The following is a 13,749-nucleotide window of genomic DNA, read 5'->3' on the forward strand; positions in this document are numbered from 1 at the left end:
TTAGAGTGAATAAATGTCAGGTCTGGGTTTTGGTTCAGAGCTTTGGAGGGATGTGGGATAGGCAGAGGTAGAGCTCTCTCAAGGCCAGAGGATGAGGTTCTTGCCATTGAAAGAATTTCCTTCTAGCCATTGCCTGTCATTAATATAAAATGAAGGTGTCATGAATCCATTGCAGGCCATATGTCATATGGCAGATTTTGGTTCCACTTTACTCAATAGTGTGCTAAGGGTCTTGTCAGGGTAGGGGGGAGAGGGTGGACTATGCACCAGCCATACTAAAAATATAAGGAAGGGCATTGTGTCACATCAAAATGTTTGTGAGGTCCCCGAGACCACGGAAACATGTTCTTTAGTGATAACATTGCCCTCATATGTCTGCTCTCTGGATCTTTAGGATGAATTAATCTTCCTTTTCTAATGTTTAGATTGTAAGTTGACTGTGTAGGCTGTGTCTTCACTCTGCTGGGCAGAGCTGACCTGGAATGGGAGGCCCGTTCATTTACTGTTTCCTGTGGGATTGGGAGGGCTTTAACCACCATTAATTTGAGTTCACACAGTTATAAGCTAGAAAATATTTAATAGCATTAGGCAATTGATAGATAGATACAAAGGGATGCTAAATTTAAATGTGAACATTACCATAGTGTATTGAAAGGGTGACAGGGATAGACCTGCCCTCAGTTTGACAGCTAAAGGCGGGGGAGACTCGAGGCAATAGTGATGGGATGTGAGGGGATGAGGGCCTGCACCGGGTGGTACATTGGCAGAGGAGAGAAGGGGGTGTATTCGAGAGGGCTTACAACTGATTGAATGGCGGGGTGAGAGAGGCGTCAAGGAGGACACCTAGGCTGGGAGCCCAGGGAAACAAGCAGTTTTCTCCTTCAGTCAAGTAAAGGTATAAAGTTACCTCTGAGAGAAGTAATTGGCCTTAATTCGCACCAGGTTGTAATTCATTGATCACATCTTTTCAGGGGGGACTAGATTGGATAGAAGGGAAGGAGAGAGGCCCCAGGATTTGGGAAGCCTGGTTGTACTGAAGAATTCTGCCCTTTTGACAGTTTTGGTTAAGACCAGCTCTTTTCACAAACATGAACTCTTTTAAAAATCTACAAATAAAGGCTTAGGGTGTTGCCCTGGAAACAATATCATCCCTCCCAAAAAACCCCAAAACCTCAAGACAAAAACCCTTGCCAAATGATGTTGATTTGGAACCGGAGGGCTCCGGAGAAAAGTGATTTTGAATCAGAAAGGGGTCTTTGTCACTAGGGATTCAAATCTGAGGGAGACCAGAATCATGAGTCTTGATTCCTTTTCTGCATTCTCATAGAGGAAGGTTGTATTGGGGCAGAGTCCTCCTTTCCATTAGTTTGTAGTTTGGGTGATGACTAGGAGTTTGGTATGAACAATGCTTTTAAATTCAGTACAGTGTTTTACTTGTAATCTTTATTTGGAGGAAATAGATATAAATAGATAAGGAAATTATTGGCCATTCTAGGGATCTGAATATTTGTTGCTGTGGGTATTACTTCCTGTAGTTCATTGCCTTTATGTAATTCAGGTGATCTTGACGAGTCTCTCTGGCTGAGAATGTCATCATCCCATAACTCCTCTGGTGACTAGCCTTCTGAAGCATCACTAGGTTGATGTTCAGACACATAGTCTGAACCGGCTTGGAATTAGGTGCTGGGTACGCCAGGACACAAGTGACATGACCTTTGCCTTCTCCGTCTTCAAGGAGATTGCATTCTTGTAGGGTGAAAAATAATGTACTCATTGGCAAATATGTAGAAAGTAATTTGGAAAAGTACCAGAAAGGTGGGGCTAGGAGTGTGAAGGGAGGAGAGGCCTCCTTCCTGTAAGGAGGTAGCAGCCACACTGCTCTTTGAAGGAAGCCAGGTATTCTCAGAGGAGGCAGTGAGGTAAGAGGACATGTGTAGAGGTCTGAAACCTTTGACAGGGAGTGATATCCCATCAGTTTGTCAAGATAGACTGGAGCCAGCTTAGAGTGTGCATTTTATCCTAGGCCGTCCTAGGGAGTGATTTGAGCTTTTTGAGCCGAGAAGTCACATGATCAGATCCCTGCTTTAGGAATATTAATCTGGCAGCTGTGTGGAGGATGGATTGGAGAAGAGGCTGGAGTCATAGAGACCATTTAGGAAGCTTTTTACCATAGTCCAGGTGAGAGAGAGGTAAGGAGGGCCTGAATCTGGGTGGTGGGCTTGTCATTGGAGAGAAGGAGACAGATGTGAGTGATGTTGTAAAGGTAGAATCAGTCAGATTTGTAAACTGATTAGATATGGGGAGATGGGGGGTGAGAGACAGGGCCGAAGAAGGACTGAAAGGATGGTGATGCCATCAATAGAAATAGGAAAATAATTAAGGGGGTGGTCTGGGAAGAAAGCTGAAGAACTATGTTTTGGACATGGGATCATGGACTCAAAGCTGAAAAGGACCTCAGAGGCTATTTACTTCAATTCCCTTATTTTCCAGATGAAGAAATTGTGACCAAGGAAAGTTGTGACCTGTTGAGTATGAGATGCCTGTAGGACTTCCATTTGGAGATGTCCAGTAGGTAGCTGGTGATCCAGGACTGGAGTTCTGGAGAGACAAGAGTTAAATATACGGATCTGGGAGTCATCTCATTAAAATGATAAGTAAACTCATTTGAGCTGAAGAGGTGACCAAGAGGCTTTAGAGCGAACAGAGGCCCTCCAGGTAGTGGTCAATGATTCAGCAAAGGAGACTGAGAAAGAGCTGGCAGACAAGGGGAGAACCAAGAGAGCAGGCACAACAAGCCAGAGAGGTTGGTCAGCGCCATAAAATTCTGTAGAAAGGCCAAGAAGGCCAGTGGAGGGGGAAGGATTGTTTAGAGTCTTGAGCAGAATTTTGGGGGTGTGGAACCCTGATAGTAGAGTAGCAGGACGGAGGACAGCTGAGTTTACCCCACAGTTCCTCCCCATAGATCTGGAAAACACACCAGGACTCAGCCCTGGTTTGGAAATCAAAGAAAGAAAATAACAGCGTGGTTTTTCTCTCCAGCCCAGGTCAACATAGGGAGACAGACAGAGCCCTGCAGATGCTGGGGATGTGAGTCTAGCCAGGAAATGTTGTACAGGGTATTCTGGGACAGAGACTGAAAGAGGACTGAGGATGGATGGATGTTAGGGCAAGAAGAGGCCTGAGACCCACACAAGCCTGACCTTGTGCACAGTGTAGGAACATGTGCTAACGGTTAGCTTTGTCACTCAGTACCCAGTTCTAGGCAGAGATCCAGGGTGGGCTGAGGAGGGGACCTGGGCCTCAAGGTGACTTCCAGGGTGGAGTGACTGGTCACTAGTCCTAGGATGCATACTGAACAAGTAGCTAATTCAGAAGCAAGCAGCATCTGTGTGGATCACAGCCCAGGAGCAGAGCTTCATCTCAGTTCAGCCTCCTGCCCAGTCAGAAGCCTGAAGCATAATAACCAGGATGGGAATCCCAGACCAAGAGGGAAGCCTGCAGATCTGTCCCACTGAAGGAGCACAGCTTCCCAGCTGGCTGATAGTGGCTGAGTCCAACAGAAGTCTACTGGAACTCTGGAGCAAGTCCATTGACCTGTTGCTCAGATCCAAATCCAGACCAGTAACTTTCAGAGCTCAGACCAAGGGGCAGCAATCAGACTTTTTCCTGGATCAGACCACTTTGAGAGCACTGAAAGCTTGCAGGACCCCAGCCTGAGTTGTTGTTGACATCCTAGAATAACACAACATCATTATCCCAAGAATGTAGCAGAAGGACCCAAGAAGATACAAGCTCAGCCCATAAAACTGCAGCCATGAAATTAAAAGCTCAGCCCGTAAACAGTCCCTCCAGAAGTGTAGAAAACCTGGCCCTAAAATAAAGTCCCAGTCAGGAAGCAATCAAAAAGCAAGCAAACAAACAAAAAAGGGTCCCACCATAAAGAGCCAACATGGTGACAGAGATACAGAAGAAGATATGTGGAAGAAGAGAATGTTTCCAAAACATCTACAAAGCCTCCAAGAAAAGCAACTTGGACACAAATATGCCTAGCATTCCTAGAAGAGGGGAAGTAAGAGTAAAGGGGAAAAACGTAGAAGAGGTTTTATAAATAAAGTGAAAGCACCAGATGAAAAATTTGGAAAAGAAAGGAGAAAGAACTATGGAATTCTTGTCACAAGAGATATAGAACTATATGCAAAGCAGCAAACTTTCTGAAAATTAGATTGGATCGAATAGAAGCCTGTGACTCCATGAGACAACATGAAATATTAAAACAAAGTCAAACTAGTAGGGAAAAAAGTGAAGACAGTGTAAAGTATCTCAGACTAAAACAACTGACCCAGAAAGCAGATTGAGCAAGATAATCTAAGAATCACTGAAAGTCGTAACCAAAACAAGAGCTGAGACATCATATTACAAGAAATCTTAAAACTGCCCAATCTTTATAGAACCAGAGGGCAAAGTAGAAATGGAATGCTATGGTTACAACCTAAATAAAAAAATGAAAACTCTCAGAATCATGATAGCCAAAAATCCAGAGTTTCCAAGTCAAATATAAATACCACAAATAACTGGAAAGAAAGAATTCAACTTTTGAGGAGCCACAATCTGGATCACATATGACTTAGCAGCCACTCCTTGTTAGGAATGAAGAACTTGGAATATGATATTCTAAAAGGCAGTGGATATGGGCTTACAACTTACAAGAATAACCTGCCCAGTAGAACTGGGCATTATCCTACAGAACAAACATTCCTGATGAGAAGACCAGAGCTGTATAAAAGCTTTGAAGTATGAACACAGGAGTCAAGAGGAAATATAAAAAAGCAAATTTGAGTGAGTAATCATAAGCAATTAAATGAGTATATCCTGTTTTCCTATCATGAGGGGTCATAGAGTCTAATAGAGGGTTTGAGAATAGTTTTGTTATGTTTTGATGATCTTACAATAGGAATAGAATTGGGGAGGGGTAAGAGAAAATACACTAGGGTAGGGGAAGTTATCTCATGTAATTGGAGTGTACAAATAGAAAGCTATACAGATGAGAAAGGGGTAGGGGAAGTGGGTAACACTTAAACCTCACCCTTTTCTGAATTGCTCAAGGAGGAAAGAAAACACACACACACACACACACACACACACACACACACTTCACCCAATGATGGAAAAGAGAAGGGGGAGAGTGGAATGAGAGGTAAGGTGGGTGAAAGGAGGGATTAATCCTAAGAAATCAATTTAAAGAAATACATTTAACTTAAAAATTAAAATAAATAAAATTAAAAATAAATAAATAAAAATAAAATGTATCATAAAATTAAAAATTAATCCTAAGAAACAAGCTTAACTATATATAGAAGGGTGGATGGGGAGAGAGTGGAGAAAGCAGTGGGTTCAAACAAAAGAAAGGCCTTAGCCTTAGAGTCTTAGGGTCTGGGGCAGGGGAGCCAAAGCAAATTGTACTGGGGCTGAGTACACTCCTCTTCTCTCACCACTCTCTTCTGTATAAGGAGGAGTCAGAAAACAAAGCCAATGATGCTGACCAGGTTGATGTTGGTCAGTTCTATGAACACCTATAACATCTTCTACAGATAACACCAAAGGAAGCTGTCACACTCATCATAGGATATTGGAATGCTAAAGTAGGAAACAGAAAGATAACTGAAATAATAGGCAGGTTTGGCCTCGGGGTACAAAATGCAGCAGGGCAGAGACAGAGTTTGGTCAAGGTAACTCAGTCGTCATCACAACCCTCTTTTTCAACAACGAAAATGATGACTCTGCACATGGACACCACTAGGTGGTCAATATGGAACAACTGATTGGTTCGAGATTGGCAAAGGAGTATGACAAGGCTGAATATTGTCGCCTTATTTATTTAGCTTTTAATCAGAGTACATCATGTGAAATGCCAGGCTGGACAAATCAAAAGCCGGAATAAAGGTGGCCGAGAGAAATGCCAACAATCTCAGATATGCAGATGATACTGCCCAGATGGCAGAAGGCAAAGAAGAATCAAGGAGCCTCTCGATGAACATAAAAGCTGCCTGGAAGCTCAGCATCAAAAAAACGAAGATTGTGGCGACTGGTCCCATTGCTTCCTGGCAGATGGAGGGAGGAGATGGAGGCAGCATCGGATTTGACCACTGCAGCCATGAAATTAAAAGGCTCTCGCTCCTTGGAAGGAAAGCTATGGCGAATCTGAACAGCAGACTAAAAACAGAGACATCACCTGCTCTGGTAGAGGGGGGCATGGGAGGGAACAAAGGCAGACTTTTGTGGATTGAAAAAAAATACCATTTCAGAAAAGAAGCTGCCTCTTTGGGTATTGGGATAGAAGGAAGGATAAAAGGACTTTCCCCTTAGCAGGGAGGGCCTGTTTGAGAAGAGATAACATCAACTTGAGTGGATCCAATCACCATTTTGTATGTATGACCTTCCTTCAGCACTGTTCAGCAGCCTTGAGAATAGGAGCAAGGAAGGAAGATAGTTGGGAGTGAGCCAAGGTGGGGGCTTTATGCTATGCGAACCACAAGGGGGAGGTGATTCGAGAGTTGAGGGGCAATATCTAGTGAAATGGTTAATTCTAGAGTCAAGAAAGGAAAGTGAGGCCAGAGGGGTGGAGTGCCTAGAAGTTACGGTGAGAATGGAAATTAGTAAACGTTTATAACCTACTGTGTGGCAGATATTGTGCTAAATCTATCTAGGAGGGGTGAGGCCTCATGAGAAAGGGAAAGAAAGCACATTATTATGCTCAGAGGAATTTGAGTCCTGGATCATGGAGGTGGGGCAATTGTGAGTGATAGCAAGATCAAAGGTATAGCCCCCTTGGTGTGTGGCTGAGTAGGTCACTAGCGTTGAGGCAATTGAGGAGGTAGGCTCTGGTGTTTGAAGGAATATCAGTGTGTATGTTGAAGTGAAGGCCCCTAGAAAGGGCAGGGTTTAGAGAAGAAGATTGTGTGTCAGGTACTAAAATCCTGGGGATTGTAGATAATCTCCATGTCGATCTGGATGGCGTGAAAATTTCTGGATAAAGCAAAGAGGAACTTTGCTGAGGTGCTAAGGACAGGAAGGAGAAGATAAAGCTAAGAGGGACGTTGTTTGACAGAGCTGAGGAACCAGAACGATCTTGCCAGGCCAGAGCATTGGGCCAAAGCTAATGCAGTGATGTTTAAGAGGGATGAACTCAGTTACACTCTGGTGTTTAAGAAAATTAACTTCACAGTTCGTCCATACGAGATCTGGCAGTTTGGGAATGTGAACTTCTTCTGAGTAGGCAGTGTGACGCAGCAGCCAACAACAGCCAATGTAACTTGGGGCTGCATTAGGAGGGAAAACTTTTGAGAAGACAGTGGTCGATTGATAGTGCCGCTGTACCGTGGTCAGACCCCACGTCTGCAGTTATGTTCAGATCTAGGCACCACGTTGTAGTAAGCTCAGAGCTAGAGAGTATGTGGAGGTGAGCGGCCAAGATGCCGAACAGCCTTGAGTTCATGTTATATGAGGATCATTTGAAAGAACGAGAATGTTTAGTCTGAAAAAGATAAGACTTTGGCTTGGTAAAATGGGGTGGGAGGAGGCAGAGCATATGATAACTGTCTAAGTGTTTGAAAGGCTGTCATATGAGAGACTTATTTTTGTTTAACCCCAGAGTCCAGAGTCAAGACCAATGGGGAGAGGTTGTAAAGTGGCAAGTTTAGCTCAATGTCAGGCAAACCTTGCTAAACATTCGAGAAGTCTCAAAGTCAAATGACGTTCTTTGAGAGTTAATTTCCTCCTTAGAGGAAAGCAAAGCCTGGATGACCAACATCAGGTATGTTGTAGACAGGATAATGTTTCAGATGGGGCTCCACTCGATTACTACGGACGCGTCAAACTCTGACGTTCCGTGACCATTGTAATCTCTCCGAGGAGACCCTGGAGGAAATGGGGCATTTTCAGTAAATACTTACCGACTATGTTTTACATGGGCCAGGCCATATATTGGGAAATAGGCAAGAGACAGATTTACAGAGGTGAGGATTTGGCATATTCATATAACCAGGTGGAAGGTATAATTATCTAGGGCCTTTTCCTTTCTTCCCTTTTCACTGGTTGCACCATCTCTGGTTCTCTCTACTTAATAGATTCTAAATATTATTGATGTTACCAGGATATGCGAAGGAAGAACTGGAATTGAAATCAGCTGGCATTTCTGCCACTGAGCAGATATAAGTTTTTGGTATCAGGAAGTTGGAAATAAATAGTCTAGGGGCTAGTTTTGGACTTCATAATTTCCTGTCTCCCATTAGTATGGGCAATTGAGAGCAGGCTGTATTTGAACTAGCTTTAGCAGAAATTGTTTGGGAATGATTGAACTTGGGCATAGGGGATAGGGATTAGTCCTGTGACTTCATTGGTAGAGAGAACTCCCTGGTATGGAAATTCCCTCTTCCAGTGCAGGTTAGCGTCTTCTCTGCAGTGTACAGTCTTAGCGTTCTCTAGAGAGTTGTGAGATTATGTAACTTGCCTAGGGTCCCACAGCCATTCTGGGTCAGAGGGAACACTTGAACTCCAGGATCCTTGGCTCCCACACCAGCTAAGCATCGCTGCCATGCTGAATATGAAGGGATGAATATAGAAATCAATCTGCTGTCTCACCCTGGTGCTATCATTTAAACTTAATTCATGTCAGACATGATGAACTCCTGTATCATAAAACTGCTAAAAACCTTGAATGGGGGCTACCAAGGAAGGCTGCTTCCTCAGCCTCTGTTTTTGGAGGCTTTTATGGAGGGAATAAATAGTTGTCCATCCTGGGTGGCTTAGTTAGCCACCCTCCTAGAGGTGGGAAGAATTGATTTTCTCATTCTCATCTGATCTTTCCAGTATTGTTATTAAAATGAACGATGAAGGCATTTCTTAACCACTTACTATCTGCAAAGCATGCTCCTAATTATTGGGATCAAGAAGTCCCTGCCCACAAGGAGCTTATGTTCTACACAGCTCATGGAAGGCTGCAGCTGCAGGTCAGATGGAAAGCTCCCATGGTTCTTAGGGGAGCAGCAGCAAAGCAGATGGTGGTATTATCTCTTCTTTAATGGCATTTCCACTGATAAAATCATCAGTCAGTTCCTGCTGTTGATGTATTTGACCAAGACTTTGGGGGCAAGAACTTTCTGTTCTGGGTCTTGAGTAGCTGTGGCTGTAGCTCCTGCAGGATCAGGTCCAGGGGTGGACTTCCCAGGATGGTGGCTGAGGGCACTGGGCTCAAGCCTGGCTATGCCCAATTCTCTTGGCTTCAGGGTCCTGGCTTGTCTCCCTTAGGTTCAGAGGGAAGATGGCAGTCACAGTGGTGGTGGGGGTTTGAGCTGCTTCCTGACTCTTCCTCAGGGTGCCCACTACCTTAGCTAGGTTGGCCTGTCTGCTCTGTGGGTGGTGGTTGGTTGGCATCTGGTGGGTGGGGCTGGCCCCTTCTCCATGGGAGCTACTTCCCTAGATCATGGCTGTGAGGACAGAGCTGGAAGGAGTCCAGGGAGCCTGGGAGATACTGCCCTTCCCTGGGGTCTTGTGCCCATCCTCCTCTTGGTGGTAGCTGTCAACAGTTGTTCCTGGTAGTGATGAGTGAGGGCAGCCCCTTCTCTAGAATGATCTCTTCCTTCAATGGCAGCTGTAGAGTATAGGCTGGGGGCAGATCTGGTGCTTTGGGGGTCACTGCTATTCCCAAGGTCTGGGGGGTCTGGGAGGCCGTGAAAGATAAGGGATGGATACGTTAGAAAAACCCCTTGGAATGATGCTAGATATTTTGTGTGTGTGTGTGTGTGTGTGTGTTTGTGTGTTTGTTAAGCATGGCATGTTTAACCAGCCTCTGTTGAGACAGTCCCTGGGAGCCAGGCAGCAAGCGGTTCTCTAAAATTTTATGTTGGAATTATTTAACCCTAGAAATACTAAGCACAGGTAGCGTGCTAGCTTTTGAGCTTCTAGGTTCGGGAATATTTTCCTTGGATCTCTGGAGAGTTTCCATTAAAGCAAAATACTTCTGTCCTGGCTACCGGTTTTTATTGAGAACAGCTGGCATGTGTAGAGTCCTGTTGGCTTAGTTAGGGAATAAGCTTCAGGAAGGGGTTTGAAATAGTGAGAAACCTGTCTCCTTTCTCTGTGTGCCTGTTTTCAAGATCATGATCATGGAATTGGCTCCTTTTAGGTTTCTCTTCCTCCCATGGAGGTTATATTTATTTATTTTTTGCTTTGTTTTGTTTTGAAACTATAGGATGAGGAGATGAAAAGCAAATTCCATGCTCTGCTTATGGAGGAAACTAAGTCACCGAATCTGCCTTTGAGCCCAGCCCAGGTATGATATTTTGTTAAAGAAATGACTGAGTTTTGGAGCCAGTGGTGCACTGAAGAACATAAAATATTTACACAATGTCCATTTAGTAGTTTAAAAAACACCTTTAAAATCTTCATTAAGAAAAATTTTTTTCAAGGCAAGAAAAACCGCAATTCTTTCTAAACTTAAAATTCACCTTCCACCAATTTATATTCAGCATCAGCCTCGCAGAAAGCTCTGTACTTGGGCTTGAGGGGAGATTCAGAGATAACAAAGATGGTTCCTTGACCTCAAAGAATTTAGAATCTCATGGAGGAAAAGAATGTAAGTCACAATAAGACACAACAGAAACAAATCTGTGTGGTGTGGAGAGAGGGCTAATGAGAATTCCAGGAAAGGAATTTATTGATTGCCCTCCACTGGGCAAGTCGGCAGTCTGAAGTACTTGCTCCATTTCAGAGGACTAACCGTGGGCATCTTTGTTGAAAGAAGCCTTCTTCATTGGAGGGCTTGGGAACGCCATCAGAGAGCTGTTGTGATACCAGTGGATATTCCAAGTAGTTGAGTTGTTGTCAGCTGATTGATTCATGAAATGGTTGCTTGTAAAGTACTTTATAATAACCCGTTCACTGTCACAGCACTTTTTAAGGGCAACTAACTTTCCGTGCCAGTGTGAGGAAGTACAAGGCCCCCAAAGAGGATCTCGAAGTCCATGTTAGATACCCAGTTAGATACCCCTTGGATGGTACTGTCCTTCAGGTTGCTCCGTCTGTAAAGGAGGAGGGAAGGCCTCGATGGCCTTTGACATCTGAGTCCTGTCATTTACAGAGGAGAAAAGGGGGCTCATCTCCCTTGTTTTACAGGGGAGGGAGCTGAGGATTAGGGATATGAACTTACCTATTCAGTCACACAGATGGTAATTGTTAGGGGGAGATTTGAACTCAGGTCCTCCCATCCTAGGGGCTGTTTCTTTCCCACAATATCCCAGTTGTAGCATGTTTTTGTTTCTGTCAGATGTTTTAAGACAAACTTTTTAGCTAAAAGTTTTGAAATTTTTTTTTCAGCTTTTCACAAGCAGAAAGCGTCCTCACGAAGGGGAAGAAGAGGATGAAGCTAGCTCTTCAAAACATTGCCTAGCCTCTACCTCCATGCAGACAGCACTGTTAAAAGAAAAAAGGGAAAGAAAGTGACTTTTATACTTACCTTTTGTTAGTCATTTTGGGATAATTTTCAATTTTTTATAAAGTAACTTTTTTAAAAAATGGAAAAATTGTCTAACATAATCACTGATGTACAAATAAAAATGAATGTAATCATGACTTTGTATTCATATGATCAATTATAATATTATACATAATCAATTATGCCTCTAAAACCGGAGGGGACTTTGGACGCCCTCTAGACCAACCCCCTCATTTTATAGGTGAACATATAATCCCATAGGAATAGGAGTGGGGAGGGCACAGGCTGGGGAGGCAGAGGGCCTGGGTCAAAATCCCACCTCTTCCTCCTGTCTGTATCCTTGGACAAGTCACCTGACCTTTAGCCTCAGTTTCCTCATCTGTAAAAAGAGGGATTGGCCTTGGCAGCCTCTGAGTTCACCTCCAGTTCTAGATCTCTAGAAGCACTACGTTCCCTAGTTCCCTCCATATAAACAATAGCAATTTACCATTAGAAAAATTAACCCCAAAATGTTTTGTGGAACATAACAATAGCTCTGTGGGGTAAGTACTCCAGTATCATCTCCGTTTTATAGAAGATAAGAAATTCAGGAGAGATTGTGACCCAGGGGGACACGTGACCCAAGTCATTGTCCTTCTACTATGCTTTACAAAAGCCATCCCTCCTCCCCAGAATCAAGAGAAAGAATGGAGTGCTTCTGGAACACATCCAAGACTCTCATGGAAGGAGTCTCCTTCAGCCATGCAGCCATCCACGCCCATGTGTTATCTGCTACTGATCCCTGTTCTGAGGTCACCAGAGGAGTCCACCCAGCAGGACAGAGGCCAATGTCTTCCTTGTGTGGTGAGGGCACCAATGGAGCCATGGTTATGTATCGCCTTTCCTTGCTCTTGCCATGTGACCGGCTCATCCTTGATAACATCCATTTACTCCTGTTCTTTGGGGTTCCTGGATGATTCGAGGTTGCAGCCTACTCCTTCCTACCATGTGCCTCCATTGCTCTCTGTGAGAAGTCATTTTATTTCTTTGGAGATTGTCGGATTACAAGCCATACAGCAACACCAGTAGAATATTGGTATTGAAAGAATGGGCCTTTGTTTTTACAGGGTCAGCACGAGAGTTAAGCGGTTTCCTGACAGCAATCCAACTGTTCTTTTCAGTTCTGGGTCCAGTTCATTGTCTACTTCTACTGCCTTTCAGATGTCTGTGTGTGTGCGCACACACATACACATATGCATACATCACACAAATGTGTGTGTGATATTTGTGTATGTATATTTATACACACACACACACACACGCACATATATACATACACACAATGTTGCACAAGCTCTAGAAGTGTCCATCCAAATGCATACTGAAATCAAGACATCAGAAATTTTTCATCCTCTCAATCTTCTTGTGTGGATGGCCGGGTCCAATGCTTTTGAGTGATTAGTCAACCTAATGTCATTTGTAGACAGGAGCAACTGGAGAACCTCTCCATCCACCTCTTTGACCCAGACCGTCCTGGATTCCCTCTTCCATCACTATGATAAAAAACTTTGGCGAGCTGGATGAAAACAATTTGTTCTTTTTTGTTTTGTTTTTGAGGGGAGAAGGCAGGGCAATTGAGGTTAAGTGACTTGCCCAAGGTCACACAGCTAATAAATGTGTCAAATGTCTGAGGTCACATTTCAACGCAGCTCCTCCTGACTCCAAGGCCAGTGCTCTACTCACTGCACCACCTAGCTGCCCCGAAAACAATCTAACGGCCATGAAGGCAGTTGAAGCAGGTGCTGTGGAGCCTTAGAGCTTGGACTGTTTGCTCAGTTTCCTCCTCTGTAAAATGAGCAGGAGAAGGAAATGGCGAACCATTCCAGTATCTTTGCCAAGAAAACCCCAAGGAGGATCATGAAGAGGCATCCGAACAATTGAACAGCCTGAAGGACAACAGACATGGTCATTCACCTCATCCCGGGTCATTGCCAGTCTTCCTGACTTTCCTCTTGCCACTGGACCCCAGCGGCTGGGAGAGAGTGAGCCTGACAACTTTGTGCAGCTCTGCCTTGCTCAAATCCAGCTCAGCGCAGGTCAAGACGTCGTCCTGTGACTTCATCGGTCCTCTTCAAAACAAAGGACAATGTTTGTCATTATCATTATCATCAGAGATGGTCTCTGAACAAAGTGATTTCTGCTGTTTTATCTTCCAAGGATCTTGAAGGATTGTAATATGGGTTGAAGACACTGGGCCTTTTTTTTGTTTGTTTATTTTCATT

At 44.0% G+C, this 13,749-nt stretch overlaps 1 protein-coding gene across 1 annotated transcript in view; it reads left to right on the forward strand.

The window, feature by feature from the left end:
* The window catches only part of CHEK2 (checkpoint kinase 2), a 49,513-nt gene extending 37,889 nt beyond the window's left edge, over positions 1 to 11,624 (forward strand). The window contains exons 14-15 of the mRNA XM_036740911.1: positions 10,247 to 10,327; positions 11,371 to 11,624. Coding sequence (XP_036596806.1) covers positions 10,247 to 10,327; positions 11,371 to 11,496 — 207 coding nt within the window. The 3' untranslated portion in view covers positions 11,497 to 11,624. The remainder of the gene's footprint in view (positions 1 to 10,246; positions 10,328 to 11,370) is intronic.
* Positions 11,625 to 13,749: the final 2,125 nt, after the last annotated feature.

Source organism: Trichosurus vulpecula, chromosome 1, assembly GCF_011100635.1.
Source record: "Trichosurus vulpecula isolate mTriVul1 chromosome 1, mTriVul1.pri, whole genome shotgun sequence".
Lineage (NCBI taxonomy): Eukaryota > Metazoa > Chordata > Mammalia > Diprotodontia > Phalangeridae > Trichosurus > Trichosurus vulpecula.